Consider the following 18225-nt stretch of genomic DNA (forward strand, 5'->3'; position numbering starts at 1 on the left):
ATGTAGGCATGTGCTTGCCATGGTACCTATGAAGAGGCCAGAGGACAACCTCAGGTGGAGGTCTTCTCTCACTTTGTTCTTTTGGGACAGGGGATCTCAGTGACTTAGAACTCATAAACAAAGCTAGGCTGGTAGACCAGTGAGTCCCAGGATCCATCTGTTTCAGCCTCCTCAGTGCTGGGATTACAACTGTGGACCAGGGAGACATGGTGGGTTCTGGGGAACCAAACAGGTCTTTTGCAAGGCAAGTGCTTTATTGAGTAAACCATCTTCTCAGTCTTTAGATTCTTAATTATTAGGAGGTTTCAAATGTTTCTGTCGGATGATCCATCCCCACCTCCAAAAGTCATAATGGTGAAATCAGAAAGGGGTATGTGGCCTCGCCCAGGCAATTTTTCAAGAGTCATCCATGGAGTGGGTGTGCTACCATGCATTTTTGATGAAAGCAAATACTATTTTGAAGAAAAGAAAAACAGAACTAATCAAGGAACAATTAGAAGAAAAATGTTTGCTTTGTAACTTAATGTTCCTTAAACAAACTAGCAATATAAAGGTTGAAGGACATTAAAGGACATTATGAGAAGTGTTTAGAGAAGTTACTTTTAAAATTATACATACAAGTCCTGTTAATAGTATCATTCTAAAGATGCAATGCTTCTATCTTGTTTTTAAGCACATCCCACATTTCACTCCAAATTTTGAAAGATGACTTTAATAATACTAATATATGGTATGCCTCTCCTATGCAAAAGGAACACTGAGAGACCCAGGTCATATGAAGTCCTAAGGTGGGTCCTAAGGTGAAGAAGTAATTCCATAATATACAGTACAGTGCTTCCCTTCCAGATGATCTTTATTTTTATTATTTATGTTTGTGTGTGTGTGTGTGTGTGTGTGTGTGTGTGTGTGTACGTACATGTGCATGAAGGCCAGAGAAGAACACCAGGTGTCTGGCTCTCTCACTCTCCACCTTATTCTCTTGATATAGAGTCTCTCACTTAGCACCCTGCCCCCCACCATATAAAAATAAATACAATCTAAACAACATTGGAAAAATGGGAATTTCCACTTTGGGTTGGGATAGAGATAGTGGAACAATGCTTGCCTAGCATAAAGCAAGGCCTTGGGTTTGCTCTCCAGCACAATAAAAACAAATAAACAAACCCAAAGGGACTTCTACTCCCATAGAGTGCTCTCATGACTATTAGGAGTTGAAAGTAAGTCCCTTGGGGACACACTGCCCTCTCCAGTCCCATGCACAGAGAAACCTCCAAGAAGTACGAGCTGTTGTCGGGAAGGTGAGCTGTTGTCGGGAAGGTGGGCTGTTGGTAGGAAGGGTAGGCTGTTGGCGGGAGGGTGGGCTGTTGGCCGGAAGGTGGGCTGTTGGCAGGAAGGTGGGCTGTTGGCGGGAAGGTGGGCGGGCAGAGGAGGCTGAGTAAAGGGGAGACCTCCGCTTGCTCATTTGAATGCGGCTGACACTGTCCAGGCAACAATATTCACTTCTGTCTTCCTCCTAAATGACAAGCCAGGTTTATCTACTCCGATAAAGATGCTTTCCACATGTCAAAAAGACAAAACTAAGTATAACGGAGACTGTTCTCTGAGCCCGGACCCAGGCATTTCTGTCTGTCTTCTCACTGATGCACGGAAGTTGGGTGGTCTGGCTTGAATAACGTATGAAGCAGGTTTCCGAGAACCTCGCTGGACTCTCATCCTTGTGTTGCATGCTCAACTTGCCCAGGAGCCACACGGTGGCTGTGGGATGCTGGGAAGAAGGTGGCATTGCCCGTTCAGATCTTTGTGTTACATTTACAGTTTCTTTGTGTCCCTGAATGGCACAGATCATGAATCACAACCATTACACGAAATTACTCTGTAGGTCGGTTATGATCATTGCAGGGAACCCAACAAAGGCTTGTTGTGTGGGTGTCTTTGCAAAGATGTGAGTGGGTTTTCAGAAGAGTCACAAAAGAGAGATACAGTAATACTGGGCATACAGGCACAAAAACTGTGCTATAACTTGGCTTCAAACATAGCTCCTTTTAGATCGGTGGTTCTCAACCTGTGGAGTGCGACCCCTTTGGGGGTTCGAAAATGACCCTTTCACAGGGGTCGCCTAAGACGGTTAGAAAACACAGGTATTTACATTAAGACTCATAACAGTAGCAAAGTTACAATTATGAAGTAGCAACAAATATAACTTTATGGTGGGGGTCACCACAGCACGAGGAACCGTATTAAAGGGTCACAACTTTAGGAAGGTTGAGGACTGCTGACTTAGATGCTGCTTGATGGTGAATGAATGTGTCCATGAATGTCATCTCAGTGACTATCAAATGATTTCAAAAGGCTTGTGTTTTCATTTCCATTTAAAAGAGAAAACTCATGGTAGAGTGCTTGCCTAGCAAGCGCAAGGCCCTGGGTTCAAGCCTCAGCTCCACAAAAGAGAACTCTAAGGCAATTGAGAGATTTTACTTTTGCATCACAGATCTGAGTGAGAGGGTTTTGGTGGCGTGGCCAGGACACCGAGCACTTCTAAATTCTACCTTTAGTTTCTACGGATCATCAAGTGTCTGGGGCTTTTGAAATAACCTTGCCTTTCTCCACACAAATGTCCGATATCTTACCTGGTTTATTTCCTGAGTGGTTACTATTTTGTCCTGAAACTGTAGAAGCGGGGCGGCTGGGAGTTTTCTTTTCTTGTACCTTACAGCCATCAGGCGCTACAGAGTGAGACAAAAGGAGACATTTCATGAGTTCCTTAAAATGTATTCACAAGCATTCAGTCATTCAGCATTTACTGTTAACCTCTGTATCAAGTAGGAGGCTAGAGTCAAAAATACAAAGTAGTAGTTACAGCTCCCACCCACAAGGAGCGCACTGCTCAGCGGGAGAGATCAATCCCGGAATAAAAACATGTATTCCAGGGCCCAGAAGAGCACCCAGTCTTTCTGTCACAGTTCACACAGAAGGCAGTCTTCAGGAAGTACTGCCTGAAAACTAAATCCTTTTGCTGTTGTTTTGAGACAGTCTTGGATAGTATGTATTGGGTTACCCTGGTGCTTATTATGTAGCTTAGGCTGGCCTCAAACTCACAGAAAATCCTCCTGCCTGGGTGCAGAGGTTATAGAAAATAGCCTTTGAGCTCTGTTCTTCGAAAGGTCAAACAAGGAATTTAAAAAAATTCCACAAATGTAACCATGTACATCACCAAAAGGGAACGGGGAGATAATGTATACTAGGGTTTTGAGAGAGGTGCCGGCCCAAGTTCAACTCAAAGATCATCAACATTATTTTGTTTCCAGTGCTGGGTATCAATCAGCTCACTGTCTCACGGCTGCTAGGCAAGTGCGCTCTCTAGTTGGCTGCATCCTCAGTACAGCAAAGACTCTTAGATGCAGGGGACTGTATCCTAGGTCAGCAGCAGAGGGCACAAGTAACAGGCATTTCTCTGGTTCTTAGAAATACAGGATTCTCCATGTCCAGGATAGCTGTTTTACAGAAATGACTTGACTGAACTGTTTTCAAAGGATGTTTGCTGCAATTTCAGAGACCTTGTCCAAACCCAGGTCCTTCTTCCTCTTTTCCTGCTTCTACAGCTGCTCCACCTTCAAGCCCTACCTCAGTTCAGATACTGTCTTCCCAGCTAAACAGGTTCGAGCCTTCGGAGTCACCGCTGGCTTCTCTTTTTTCTCCCTACACAGGATTCATTAGCTCTTTGTGATTTTCCTTGAAAAGCATCTGACCTCTCATGACCATCTCTGCTCCAGGTGTCTTCAATCATTCACTCTTACCCGACCTCCCCACAGTCTGTCCTTACATCAGCCATCACCTGAGAATACTTCAGACCCTCCCTCTGCTCAAAACCCTCCAACACCACCTCCCACTCCACCCAGGGGAAAACCCAGGGTCTCTACCATAGTCTGGAAGGTACAGTGTGTTTAGGTCTTCATAGGGTAGCGCTTCCCAATCTGCTTTGCTCCAAGAGAACCAACTGCCTCCATAGTCCATCGCAGACTCTGAGCATGTACCCCCCAAACTCTTCTTCCAGATGGAGTCAGCATCTAGGTCTGTCCTTCACTGTCTTTGTATCTCTGCTCAATTGTGACATCAGAGTCCTCTTGGCCTAGTTAAAACTGGCACTCACCGCTCCACCCTAGCCTGCCTAATTAGTCCTCATCTTTGGGCATCTTACCATGATTTCCTTTTCTACGGCGACAGAACAGGATATTATCTAGAAAGCAGGGTTTCATTTGATCAAGGGGTTTGAGCCTAAATAGTGAGATGACAATTACAATTCATGAAGGCTAAGTTTAAAAGAGTTTCCCCCCCACAGGTTTCCTCCCTGCCCCCCTCCCTTCTCTCTCTCTTGTTCTCCGAGATGAGGTCTTGGAGTCCAGTTTGGCTGGTCTGTGCTCATAATATAAGCCAGGTTGACGTCTAACTCATGGCACTGTCCCTGACTTAATCTTCCAGGTGCTGGAATTACAGGCATGTACAACTAACTACACCCGAGGAAAAAATGACCATATTTACAAGTAGATTGTAGAGACCCAATCTCCGCCCTCTAAGCGAGGCAAAGGCTAATTTTTTTGTGGCTATATTTCAATTACATGCGGAATTTGCTAGCTAGTTCCAAACAGCCTCTTTGCCTTAAGTGACAGCTTCAAAGATAAACACTGAGAGTGGCTTGTGCTTTCTACATGGGCTCTTTTTTTTAAACCTTACTTTCTGGAAAGCTTTGGGAAAACTGCATCATCTGAAGCACGAATTAAAACAAATGCCCTTTAAAAGAGGGAAATGATTCAGTAGAAAGGGCTGACGATGTGGCTCAGTGGTAGAGCCCTTGCCTTGAGTATGGTAAAGGCTTAGCATCCATCTTTAGCACTATTGGCGTTGAGGATTCAGTAGAATGGGCAGATAGTAAATGAAAAGTTAAACAGCAGATGGCCTTGATCATGGGCTTCTAACGGACCTTGCTACTTAAGGAAACTTTACTTAAGCATCCATTTTCCAGTCGGAAAAGGGTCATGTTGTGTAGTGCATACCACGGTGAAGGTGGTGGCGGTTGAACCAGGATAAGTGTAAGTGGACCAGGAAAGGCCCTGACACTGACCCAGGCAAGCAGCAGATGTCAGGATGGCTCCACAATACTGTTCCACAGGCACTTACTTCAATCTCTCAAAAGTGGCTCGTAAGTAATAGTAAGTAAGTAGACGCGCCACAGGGGCTGAGAGCTGGTGGTGGGTGGTTTTGTTTGTTTGTTTTTAATACTGTCATTGCCAGCACATAACAAGTTGTTTAAGAAAGTCTCACTAGGGGCTGGAGAGATGGCTCAGAGGTTAAGAGCACTGACTGCTCTTCCAGAGGTCCTGAGTTCAATTCCCAGCACCCACATGGTGGCTCACAACCATCTGTAATAAGGTCTGGTGCCCTCTTCTTGCTGTATACATAATAAATAAATAAATCTTAAAAAAAAAAAGTCTCACTAACCCTTTACTTTTATGTTACGTCTTGAAGTTTTATTATTAGAGGAAATGGGCAGATTCCTAGGAGAAAACACAACTGTTGGCTGGCGCACACACACACACACACACACACACACACACACACACACTTCACGAAGGCTACTTGAACATTTTTGCATTATTAAGAAAGTCATGTCCATATACAAAGGCAACTGTACTCAAGAGAGTGTCCCACTGAGCTGGCTTTGCAGTCCACAGCTGTAATCCCAGCACTTAGGGACTGAGGGGTAGAAGAGATGACCACACATTTCCAGAAGAATGATCACTTCAGTTTTTAGATAACCAGAACACAACCGCACCACTGGTTTAAAAATATATTTCATACATTTTCATCTGTTTCTGGCTTGGAGTCATCACCCAACATCGTTCAATTTTTCTGTGCCGAGGGACTTTCTTTCTTACGACAACTACCAACTCCGGCTGAGTATTATATCAAGGCCCACAGCACATGTTGTCACTTTCCAGAATAAGCCCTGAGGTTATGACAAATACCATGTCCAGCTGGCTATTATAACAAGACTCCCAACTGTGTTCAGTGTGAGCCGTGTTTCTGAATAAGTCCCGAGAACAGCTCCCCTCTTCTGTTTCCTTCTAATTTGCTTTACTGTACAAAAAGCCAAAGGTCAAAGATAAATTTCATGTTCAACAGCCTTAGGCATCCGGGAAATGAAGCGAACATTACATGGAGGCTGGCGGTGTGGTCCAGTGGCTAGAGCACTCGCTGTGCGGAAGACCCTAAGTTCCCAATACTGCAACAATGATTGATAAGAGCAGCAACAAAACTCAGGAATGAAAACCAGCTGCATGGAGACTGCATCTCAGCCAGCTAGCATGGCGACTCCTGAGAACACAAAGATTGGGGCTCGTGGCTAAAAGCATTTATTGCTCTTGGAGAGGACCTAGTTTGGACCAGGTTGGATGGCTCTTAACCACCTGTCACTAACTCCAGCCCAAGGGAATCCGACCCCCTGCATTGGCCTCTGCAGGCCTTGGCACACACATATGCACACCTCCCTTGCCTCCTTGCCACACACATAATACAGACATAAGTAGATTTAAAAAAAAAATCTCACTAAAACCGAGACTGGGTAAAGTGCCCATTGTGCAAACATGGGGGCGCAGGGCGGCGGTTTGAATGAGGCTCATATATTTGAGTGCTCGGTCACTAGGGAGTGGCACTATGTGAGAGACACTGGGAGCTGTGGCCTTGTTGGAGGAAGTGTGTCACTGGGGGTGGGCTGTGGGGGTTTTCAAAAGCCCAAGCCACGCCCAGTGTCCTGACTCTTCCTGCTGCCTGCAAATCCAGATGTGGAACTCTCAGCTACCTCTGCCTATGTTCGCCATGATCCCAAGTGCCGGGTGACAGGTATACACCACCTGTATCAAATCGTCAGACTTTGGGCTCCACTACCATACGAGTCCACGTTTCGTCCACTATTTCTTTGGTGAGTACAAGGCAGGCAGACCTGAGTTTGATCCGAAACCTCGTTCTCAATTGCTGAGTGACACCAAGTGGCTGACGGGGAGATACTGCCGACATCACGGAAGTACTGGATGTACTGGGAAGATGCGTGCTAACAATTTACACAACCTTGTCACGTGGGAAGTGTGTTCAGGCCTTCCTCTCAATTTTTACACCCTTCCAGTGCCTGGGGAACCTCCATGTCAGCAGTGGATTTCAGAGTCATCCACCTGTCTCTTAGTGTGAATCCTCTGCATACCGCTTAAGCTAAGTCTCCCCACTTCCCTTCGGAAAGAAAGCAAAGAGACGCAGTGCTGTGAAAATAGCATCTAGGCAGGCACCCCAATGCCATGCCCATGGTAAATCACACGACGTCGTTTGGCTGTTCCCCTATTCCCTGCACACTTAGGAAACTGCTGTCTCTCTCCTCGGAGCTGTAGGGGAGGAAACATAGACCAACGTGGTGACAGGCAACAGACGTGACAGGAAAGCCTGGTCCAGCGCGGGCTTCAGCTCGGTTATAATCACCTCCCAGGGGCCCTGCAGACACTGAACATGTTGGTTCTCGGCGTATGATCTGGTCTGGGAAAAGCCAATCATCAGTCTTTCTGGGGTTTGAGAGAGGATCTTTTTCTAAGACTTAAAGACCTTTATGATATCAAGTGGAAAAATAATCCTTAAAAACCTCAGTCATCATAATACTAAAATTAAATTATTCATATTTATTTTAGTAGTACAGTGAATTTCACTATAGAAGAACAACACGGGGTTGGAGAGTTAGCCCAGGAGTAGGGTGCCTTATCTATACCATGTGTGAGGCCCTGGGTTTGGTTCTCAGCATTACCAACACCCCCAATAAAAAAAGGCAACAAATCCAAAATCACATAGAAAAATTCACCAAACAACAACAACAAAAAATAAAAACGAAGAGAGAAATTTATCTTCAGCTTTCCAAAATTAAAAAAAGAAGAAACTCTCAGAACACTCTTAGACAGGGCTGCACAGACAATCTTTAAATGTATCGGCAGGAAAAGAAAACATTTTCAATGACTCGGGTGATTTGCCAGTATTGTTTACATGACTCTTTTCCTCACGTTCGGACAGGAAAACTGAGCCATATACCATGAGTGATGCCCAATCAGCTTTTGCCAGCCTTAAGAAACCACGAACGGTCTTCCTGCTCCCTTGAAAGCTTTTCTCCATTAGTATCTAAATGAGCATGCTGGAGTAAGGCCAAGAGGAAGCATACAGGCAAAAATGCCTGTGGACAGCCTTGGGACGGTCTCCCTGATGCACTCAAAGCCACAATGCGGAGGCAGCAGCAGGCACTGGGAGCCATCGTCCACTACAAACTGTGCAGCTCCAGACAAGCTGCGAACGAGCCGCCACAGTCCACACCCGCCGTGACTTCCTCTGTTCCTGTGATGGCCTCTCTCGGGAGGTCCTGGGGGGTTTCCACGGCTTTGTTTTCACTTGTGAACGTATGACGTGATGGAAGTGCCTTCCTTTCAACAGCTTGATATAACCGGTCTAATAAGTGAGCTGCTCATTTGGTAAGAATTCGTATTTTACAGCACATTTAACAAAAATGGAACTGGAGCTGGAGAGATGGCTCAGTGGTTAAGAGCACTGGCCACTCTTCCAGAGGACCCGGGTTCAATTCCCAGCATCCACACGGCAGCTCACAACTGCCTGTAACTCCAGTTCTAGGGAATATGACACTCTCACACCAATGCACGTAAAATAAAGCTAAATAAATTAAGAAAAAAATGGAACTGGAGAACAAAGCTTGGGCCTTGTGCTTGCTAGCCAAGAGCTCTCCCCTGAGAGAAATCTAAACCCTTGGTTGAAACAGGGTCTCAGGCCGGCTTTGAACTCATGATCCTTCTATTTTGGCCCTCTAGTCCTGGGATTACAGGCATACAACATCACGGATGGATTTTGTTTTGACTGAAAAAAATGATCACATGAAGCCAGAGCTGGGATTTTTCTACTTGTGGCATTAGTCAATGTTTAAAAAGTTTAACATTTTATCAGACAAGACTCAAAAAAATCAAATGATTGAGCAAGTGTGTGAGGAATTACAGTGCCACTGTCCAAACACAAAGAGAATATTGCCCGCACTGTGTGGGAAATCACGTGGCTATTACAGGCCCCGCTGACGGCACCAGTAACAACAGAGAGAGACAAGCCTGTCGGCCTCTGAGACGGGCAAATCCCATCATCTCCTCAAGTCATTCACCAACTTTGACAACTGGGTCTAAAGCAGCCCAAGAAACAGCCACCTAAGCTGAACATGAGGGAAAGCTTATCTTAGAACATATATGCTCAACATATTTTGTAGGAATAAGAAATCACCTACTAAGCTGTGTTCTTTACTACTGAAAACATCCCCTTGATTCCTCTTACAGAGCCCCCAGACACTGAGTCAACAGGACTAAACTTTACACACTTTAAATTCAATTGAAAAACTTTTGGGCGGGGCTAGGGGGTGTTGTTTGCTTGCTTGAGACAGGGTCTCATGTAGCCCAGGCTGGCCTTGAGTTTACTTGTAGACAAGGATGACCTTGAACCTCTAATCTTCCTGCATTCACCTTCCAAGTGCTGCACTAGGTAGGACAAGGCTTTTCAAAAAGATACATAAAAAAAAGTGTGGCGACGTGTTTGCGTCAGTGAACACGTGAGTGCAGGTGCCTGATCTGTCTAGAAGAGAGTGCTGGATTCCCTGGAGATATGAGCTGGCAGATGTGAGCCACCTGATGTGGGTGCTAGGCACTGAACTTGGGTTCTCTGCAAGACAAATATTAACCACTCAGCCATCTCCCCAGCTCCAGGAAAAATTCTTTTATCTTGAAACAAACAAGTTTCCTTCAGACAAAGGATAAGCCTCTAAATAAAACTTCACATTTCCTACCTATTGTGGCATTTGCCAGGCTAAACCGCAAGCCTCTCCGTGTTCACTGGTGACTTAGCTCTCCGACAATGACCGCCATCACAGTGTTGGCTGCTACACACATTATCCCCGTCCCTCAGGAATTATGTGCATGACTACGCAAAGTCCAGGGCAGAGTACACGAAGGGAGGAGAGCCTAACCATGGAAAAGGTTTCCAGTTATCACGAGAATCGGCGAATCAGAGTGTAATTATCACCCGGCTAAGCATCAACAGCTGGGTACAGTTATAAAATTAGATGACATCAATTAAGCTCAGTCTGTAATTAGAAGGAACTATCTAAATAACTTGGAAAAGAGAAATAATTAGAATCCAACTTCATTAGACTTTATTTAGTTTAAGCAAAGTGAAAGGGGTTGTTTTTACTGTACCAGGATGATGATTTACTTCAAGGAAAATGCCAACATCTTACAGACTTACTATGCCAGTTACAAAACAGAAAAGCTTTCGCACTCAAATGTGAAAGTGTAATCAAAGTAAAAAAATGTACAACTCCTGGAAATAGCCCTCAATAAATAGTGGACTCAGCTGAAAATATTAGTTTGGAAAAAAATTAAATCCTGAGTATTAGCTGAAGAAGTTTAATCAGTGGAACTTGTTGCTCAGAAACAAGAATTTTTTTCTTCTGTAATAAATCAGTAAAATATATTTAAAATTCTTACATAAACTTCACATAAACTAAGAATGAGTGGTAGATAGTGGAAGAAAAATTTTATCCCAATTCACATTGGTGACCACTAAGCTCTGAACTTAGAGTTGTAAAATTACAGGTCGGCGCATTCTCCCCGAGCCGCGGCCATTTCCACACCTGCCACTTTTGTTCTTTATGTTCCCACTGGACCCTGAGCCTCATCACCTCCCCAGCATCCACATTAAGTCTCCTTTTGTTTCTTTTTTTTTGCAGCAGCAGCGCCGTGTCCACCAGAAAGCGCCCTGGCCCCAGCCTTACCCATGGTCCGCATTCCCACACTAGGTGGTACGTTTGCCACAAATAGCATGGATAGGGACATCATCAGCACCACCTGGCCACACCTCACATTACAGTCCACTGTCTTTCACAAACGCATACGATTTGCATTCACTGTCACAGCAGCGTACAGAATCCCATCATAGTTAGCTCAATCTGTTCTCAAGGACTGTCAAGCTATTCTTAACACCATCACTTGCTTTCTTTGACTTTGACAACGCTGCTGATTCCCCAACACTACTTGACACTGTAAAAGAATGTTTTCATTAATTCTTTGAGGATTCATACAATGTTTTTTTGATTCATGTTCATCTTCTCCCAACCGTTCCCAGATCCATACCTCCTTACCCACCTAACTTCATGTTCATTGCCCACCCACTGCCACCAGAGAGTCTTACTATGTAGCCCAGGCTACCCTGGAATTTGCATTGCTGGTTAAGGCAGAAATAACAGAAGAAACATTTGTTTATCTTCAGTTTGGGTACATACTTGCCTCCTGGTCCCTTTCCACAGGCCTACACTGTGTGCTCTGTGACTTAGGTACTCCTGCTTTCTATCAGAGTCAAAGCCACAGTCAAGAGCGTTGACTTGAACACTAAGCTGGATAATTCTGGGGCCCACTCAGGCTCCTGTAGACACCTTTTAATGTAGGAAACTTACATCTGCATGTAACATGAAAACGCAGGAACAAAGAATGATCAGCACAGGATATAAAATCTACCTCGGGGTGACTTCAAAACCGGGTTACATCCATCATGCTCTTTCTATGACAGTGGCTCTTATATAGCCCAGGCTGGCCTCACTACATAACTGAGGGTCATTCCTGAACCCCCAATTCTCCTGCCTCTACCTCCCAAGTTCTGGGATTACAGGTACACACTACCACGCTGGGTATCATCATGTTTACTTTTCAGACTTTCTGGAAGACAACATACTTGGGGCAGTCCAAGGGCCTGAGAGAAGACATACTGGGTTTTGTCTTCCGAGTTTTAGAGACAGGGTCTCACTACTGAGCAAAGCTGGACTGGAGCATCCCTGCTGCCCTTCCCTCCTAAGTGCCGGGCCTGTAATTAAGTGGTTGCACATTCGGCTGCTTTGCCTTTTCTGGTAAGAGAAGGAATAGGGTTTGAGTTTTGATGCTCTGTCCTGTTGACAATTTCCCTCACTGCTTTTCGAGACTTCATTCGCTCACAGGCGAGCATACATTCACTCAGAGTTCTCACTTCATTCACCGATGGATTCATAACAAAGTCACATTTTACTAAGAATTAGTGAGGTCTACATTTCTGCAGATCATATGCTAGAAGCTAGAGCTTCATTGAAATCACAGAAACCCCACTTGTTCTCTCTTTCTTACCCCTTTCCACCCACCCCTTTCTTAACTAAAAGACTCCAGGTGGAAAGGGAGGCTGAGAGCAGATGGGAAGTAAATGTTGCAGCCACGGTCTCTACCAAAATTCAGGCTACAGAGCACAGCTGTTCGAGCCTGATCTGTGGGCTGCTCAGCCTCAACGGTGTTAACCTGTGTGCAGTCAAAATGAGCCATGTTGACTTTGCGTCCAACTGTACTGTTGATAGGCCAATACCTAAAAAGTATACCAGTTGCGTGAAATGTGTAAGGACACTCAGCAAGCCCCACGGCTTTCTCTATCCTCACACCAACACCTCCCCGCCCCGCCCTGCCTCACCCCTTTCCTTTTCTCTTTCCCACTAATTTCACTTGGTTTTCATGGAGGCCGAGGCAGAAGGTTCATTGTGAATTCAATGGCAGCTTGGGCTACATAGTGAGTTCAAAGCCAGCCTGGGGTATTATGTGTGAGAGACCCGTTTCCTCCTGTTACCAAGAACAAGAAGAGAAAGAAAATGAAGGAGTGGAGGAAGGGAGGGAGGGGAGGAAGGAGAGAGAGAGGGAAAGGAAAAGGAAAAAAAAGAAAGCAAGTTTCTAGTATAGAATTAAGATATTACTATGTTACTAGCTGCAGACTGAAGTGGACCCTTCCCCCTCCCTCTCTCCGAATTTTTAACAGCACAGACCTGGAACAAATGTAGCCTTGGAAGTCAGTAACAAAGCTGTAAGCTTGGGAGCCAGAGGCCGACGTGGACATATGTGGGAAGTGGCCGGCGGCTCAACTCAAAACATTGGATCAGTTAGTAACCGCTTTGTTAGGATGGCCTGCTAGCCAGACTGGGCAGCCCAGCTCGGGTGGCTAGCACAGGAGCTTGGAGGCCAAAGCACACGTCCTGTGCTGCCTAGCCAGCTGTCCTGTCTATGTAGCACACAGACAAGTATGTAGATGTATCCTGCTTGTTAAATAAGAAACACAGAGCCAGTTGCAGAGTTAAAAACCACCCACAAGGTCAGAGCCAAAGCAGAAAACCTTACCCTTCACTGCTTCTGCGGTTCCTCCTCTCCGCAAGAGACCTACTTCTGTGCGTCCTGTCTATTTAAAGACTTTCTGTTCTCCTCCCTCATTGGTTGTAACCCAGCCACATGACCTCCTCGTCACTGCCTGTTTGTACAGACCTCCAGGTCTTCTATGGTTGGTATTGAAATTAAAGGCGTGTGTCTGCTATGCTGGCTGTGTCCTTGAACACACAGAGATCCGCCTAGCTCTGCCTCCCAATTGCTGGGATTAAGGGCGTGCCCCACTACTGCTCGGCTTCTGCTCTGGCTTGCTCTGACCTCAAGGCAACTTTATTGACATACAAATAAAATCACATTTCAATACAAATAAAATATCACTATATTTCCCCTTTTCTATTTTAATAAAAAGAAAAAAAGGAAAAAGTTATAACTAATATAAGAAAACTATATACAAAAGTACAATAACTATATATACCATATATACAAACAATAAATACCTAAACAATGTCTAGTCCATTTGTATTTGACAAATTCAGAGAAAATAATTCCATTATCTATCCTATTTTGGTAAGTCCAGAATGTACCTGATTCACTTTTTATCCTAACTTATGTAGCTAACGGAACTGTCTTTCAAATTTATACACTTACAGCTCTTAGTGAGTTTTTCTGAAATCCTTAACAAAGATAATTATAACTATAACTGATCTTCAACTCCCTCAGAGACCCAAGAAGGAAATAATACTACCTAATAAAAAATAAAAACAAGAAGTACATGCAAGCAGCTTCAAAAAAAAATGTGAGTTGACAGAAACAGCCAGCTACCTGGACAGTCACCTGAGGTTTCTCCACAGTGTTGGGGCATCATCTTCAGCCTACAGGCTTAGCGTTTCTGACAGACTCTTTTGTGAACTAAGATGTATACAAGGTCAACAGATTGACCTCACATTTGGTGAGAGCAGTCCATGTACCAGAAACACCTGAATTCCATTAGTGTCATGTCATGATTCAGGATTTTAAATTCTGGAAATTATTGATGTCTTTTCAATTCAGCTGTCCATTTTTCTTGGCTGTGTATATGTGGCTTCATCTTGGCATCCTGTTCTTCTCCACATCTCTCTATTAAACGCCATTCTACTATTGAGAGAGGTGAGCTTAGTTATTCCTCAAGAATAACTGTTTCATCTGCTGTTCCATTGCACATCAGAAGCCATTGGCCCACTCCCTGTTCAGCTGCCTTCAAAGAAAAGGACATGGTACCTTTTACAGATTGAAAAGGTCATTCACTTCAGGGATGGTGCCATATTGTCCTGGCTTCAGAAGATGCCTTTTGTTAAAGCCACAACCACACTTGTTTTGGCAAGAATTGGTAGTCCTTGGTTTCATGTCCTGTCTGTCCTGTTTGTCAGCAGTTGATTCAAGGATACTTCGTTGTCCAGTGGCTGACTTTTGCAACAATGAAAGTTAGTTCCATATGCAGTTTCTTCAATGCCCATATTTTCTCTGAAGTAGATTGGTACTGCCAGGAGCCATCATGTCTCATAGTCATAGCAAAAAAGAAAAATTCTTAAGTTATTAAAACATTTTAAATGCCATATTCTGTAGATCTCTGAAGGGTTTGAAGATGACCTGTCTATCTAAAATATATCTGTTTGATCTTGACAACACACCTAATATGACTACAAGTTCAATTGTAATGTCTAACCACTAATTTTCATTTCTATATATCCTAATAGTTGGTAATACTAACATTCAAGGATTAGCAAATTACAATTACATTGTTAAATGAATGGTATAAATACAATATCTTGAACAAGATTAGAAATACGTATATGGTATATTCTAACAATCTCAATCTCAATAATAATAATTTGTATACAATATAAAACAATCCAATTGAATGTAAAATATTTAAAACTAGTAATTGTCTTTTTTTTTTTTTTTTTTTTTTTTTAACAAGCACCTTTTGCCTAGCCCTTTACCTAACCCTTAACAACAACTTGTAACCAACCCTCCTAAACAATGAAAACTATCCCAGACCCAATACCCATAAAAAGACCAAAAAACCACCCACCCCACACCACCCCTTTGGGAATGTGGGCGTCGAATTCTTAAAATTGCTTCCTGCTGGGTATGGGCGAAGTTATCTTTATTCTGAAAAGAAAAATTTTGGGTTAATTGACAAATTCTAGGAAAGATAACTATATTCTTTGTTATCCATAATGCCAAAGTTCAGGGTTTATCTCAAGTCCTTGTTCAAGCAGTCTTTGAAACTGGATCATCTCAGCTAGCCATCTCAGAATTGCTCTAAGCACTTTGTAGTCCAAAGCTGATCTGTAGATGATGTTTGTCAGCTTAGTGATATTATTTTCCACGTGGAATTGTCGTTGTGGGGCCCCATCTTCTTCCTGGAGATTTCATTTGATGTTAGGCCTGGCCGTGATTTCCTGCAGAAAACTGAAGAGACTCGAACACAAAGACATGTATAGGCAGCTAATCGAAGCCTTTTCTCTAAATTAATTAGTACTCATATGACCATTATTATCTCAACAAAGTTTAAAATATATATATATATATCTTGTGAATTCTGATATAAAATTCATACTTTAAGAAAAGTTTAAAGAATCAGAATAGAGTCAAAGAATTGAGATTAGTAATAGAATAGTCCCTTAATTAATTTGGTTTTTCTCCTGTCCCATGTCAGAAGATGGCTCTTTCTTCTGGTATGATACAGGGAGTTTTCATTTTCTTTTTAACAACATGCTTGAGTTTAAAGGAGGAGAGAGCCATTCTCCAACTCCAAAATCAGCTTGGAGCTTTAATTGAACTGGGACTACAAGAAGACTAAGAGTATTAATTTTTTAGAGAAGAGCAGAAACAAACATTTAGAAAGATTTATGAAATTTTGTAGATGATATACCAATAGGCCATTTTACTCTTTTTCCTGGGACAGATGATTTGTCCTTTTTTTCCAGTTGTCTCATTTGTCCAGTGTTCTTCAGATTCCTTAGCCTTCATTCTCCTAAAAGACAAAAACAAAAACCCTTCCCCAAGACTAATTTTGGGGAGGTCCCCTTTTGGCAAGTTACATCTGATTAAATGAAAAGGCATGTATTAATGGTATAAGTGAGTTTAAACTGGATGGTCATGTTGGTTGATGAACTATCACCTCTTCTAATTAAGAGGTCTCTCTTGTTCAAATCGAACCTTTATCAGTTTTGATGGTACCCACAGCTTATCTTCTCCTGCAGAAACAAAAGCAAAACCTCGTCCCCAACGTAACACATGCCCTGGTTTCCATTCTGAGGTCAGCACATCCTTGAAGTATATAGGCTGATTTAATTCTGTTGTTTTTTCTATTAACCAATGTCTCTCTGCAGCTGTTGTTCCTTTCTCATTAGCATTGAGAAAATTCAAAGTTAGTAGAGCATTGTGCAGTCTATTTCTGGGGGTTTTTGTTACCCCTTTTTGTTTATTTATCATGTCCTTTAGAGTTCTGTTGGATCTTTCTATAACTGCTTGGCCTGTAGGATTATGTGGTATACCTGTAATATGCTTTATATTATAATAAGCAAAAAACTGTTTCATTTTAATAGAGACATATGCTGGAGCATTGTCAGTTTTAATTTGTGCAGGTATACCCATGATGGCCATAACTTCTAGCAAATGAGTGATTACAGAATCAGCTTTTTCAGAACTCAAAGCAGTTGCCCATTGAAATCCTGAATAAGTATCAATAGTATGGTGTACATATTTCAATTTTCCAAATTCTGCAAAGTGAAACACATCCATCTGCCAGATTTCATTCCTCTGAGTACCCTTTGGGTTACATCCTGCTGGTAATGGTGTCTGATTGTAGAAGGAACAAGTAGGACATTTCTTTACAATTTCCTTGGCTTGTTGCCAGGTTATGGAAAAATCCTTTTTTAAACCTTTACTATTGACATGATGTTTCTTATGAAATTCTGAGGCCTCCAGCACATTTCCTATCAATAATTTATCAATCTCATCATTACCTTGTGCTAGAGGGCCTGGCAGACCAGTATGGGATCGGATGTGAGTTATATATAAAGGATGACTCCTTTCCCTGATTGTATCTTGTAATTGAATAAATAGTGAAGTTAATTCTGAAGCATCAGGGATAAATTCTGCAGTCTCAATATGTAATACCACTCTTTCAGCATACTGAGAGTCAGTAACTATATTGAGAGGTTCTGAAAAATCCATTAATACCAACAGAATAGCATACAATTCTGATTTTTGAACTGAATTATAAGGACTTTGAACCACTTTACTTAAATTTTCTGATTTGTAACCTGCCTTTCCTTGCTTGTTGGCATCTGTATAAAATGTCCGAACTCCAGATATGGGTTTTTCACGTACAATTCGAGGCAAGATCCAATCAGCTCTCTTTATAAGATCAATTCTATTGCTTTTAGGATATTTGCTGTTAATTTCTCCCAAAAAATTACTGCAAGCTCTTTGCCAAGGTTCACTTTCTGTCCATAATTTTTCAATGTCCTCTTTAGTTAAAGGTACAACAATTTCTGCTGGGTCTATTCCTGCTAATTGACGAAGTCTCAATTTTCCTTTCAAAATTAAGTCAGAGATTTTTTCCACATAAGTTTTTAATTTTTTATTTGGTTTATTTGGTAAAAATATCCATTCTAATATAATATCTTCTCTCTGCATTAATATTCCTGTAGGAGAATGCCTAGAAGGTAAAATAACCAAAATGCAATCCAGCTTTGGATCAATACGATCTACATGTCCTTCATGTACTTTTTTTTCTACCAAGGCCAATTCTTTCTCAGCTTCAGGTGATAATTCTCTTGGACTATTTAAGTCCTTGTCACCTTCTAAGGTTTTGAACAAATTATTCAGTTCATCATTTTTTACCCCAACAATAGTTCGTAGATGAGAAATGTCCCCAAATAATCTTTGAAAGTCATTA

General features: G+C 42.6%; 1 protein-coding gene across 7 annotated transcripts in view; it reads right to left on the reverse strand.

Annotated features, from left to right (window-relative positions):
- Positions 1 to 18225, reverse strand: part of Map7 (microtubule associated protein 7) — a 148719-nt gene that overhangs the window by 52613 nt on the left and 77881 nt on the right. For all 7 annotated transcript variants that reach the window (XM_036169109.1, XM_036169108.1, XM_036169107.1 and 4 more), the window contains one exon: positions 2628 to 2723. In XM_036169109.1, coding sequence (XP_036025002.1) covers positions 2628 to 2723 — 96 coding nt within the window. The remainder of the gene's footprint in view (positions 1 to 2627; positions 2724 to 18225) is intronic.

The sequence above is a fragment of the Onychomys torridus genome, chromosome 19 (assembly GCF_903995425.1).
Source record: "Onychomys torridus chromosome 19, mOncTor1.1, whole genome shotgun sequence".
In the NCBI taxonomy this organism is placed as follows: Eukaryota; Metazoa; Chordata; class Mammalia; order Rodentia; family Cricetidae; genus Onychomys; species Onychomys torridus.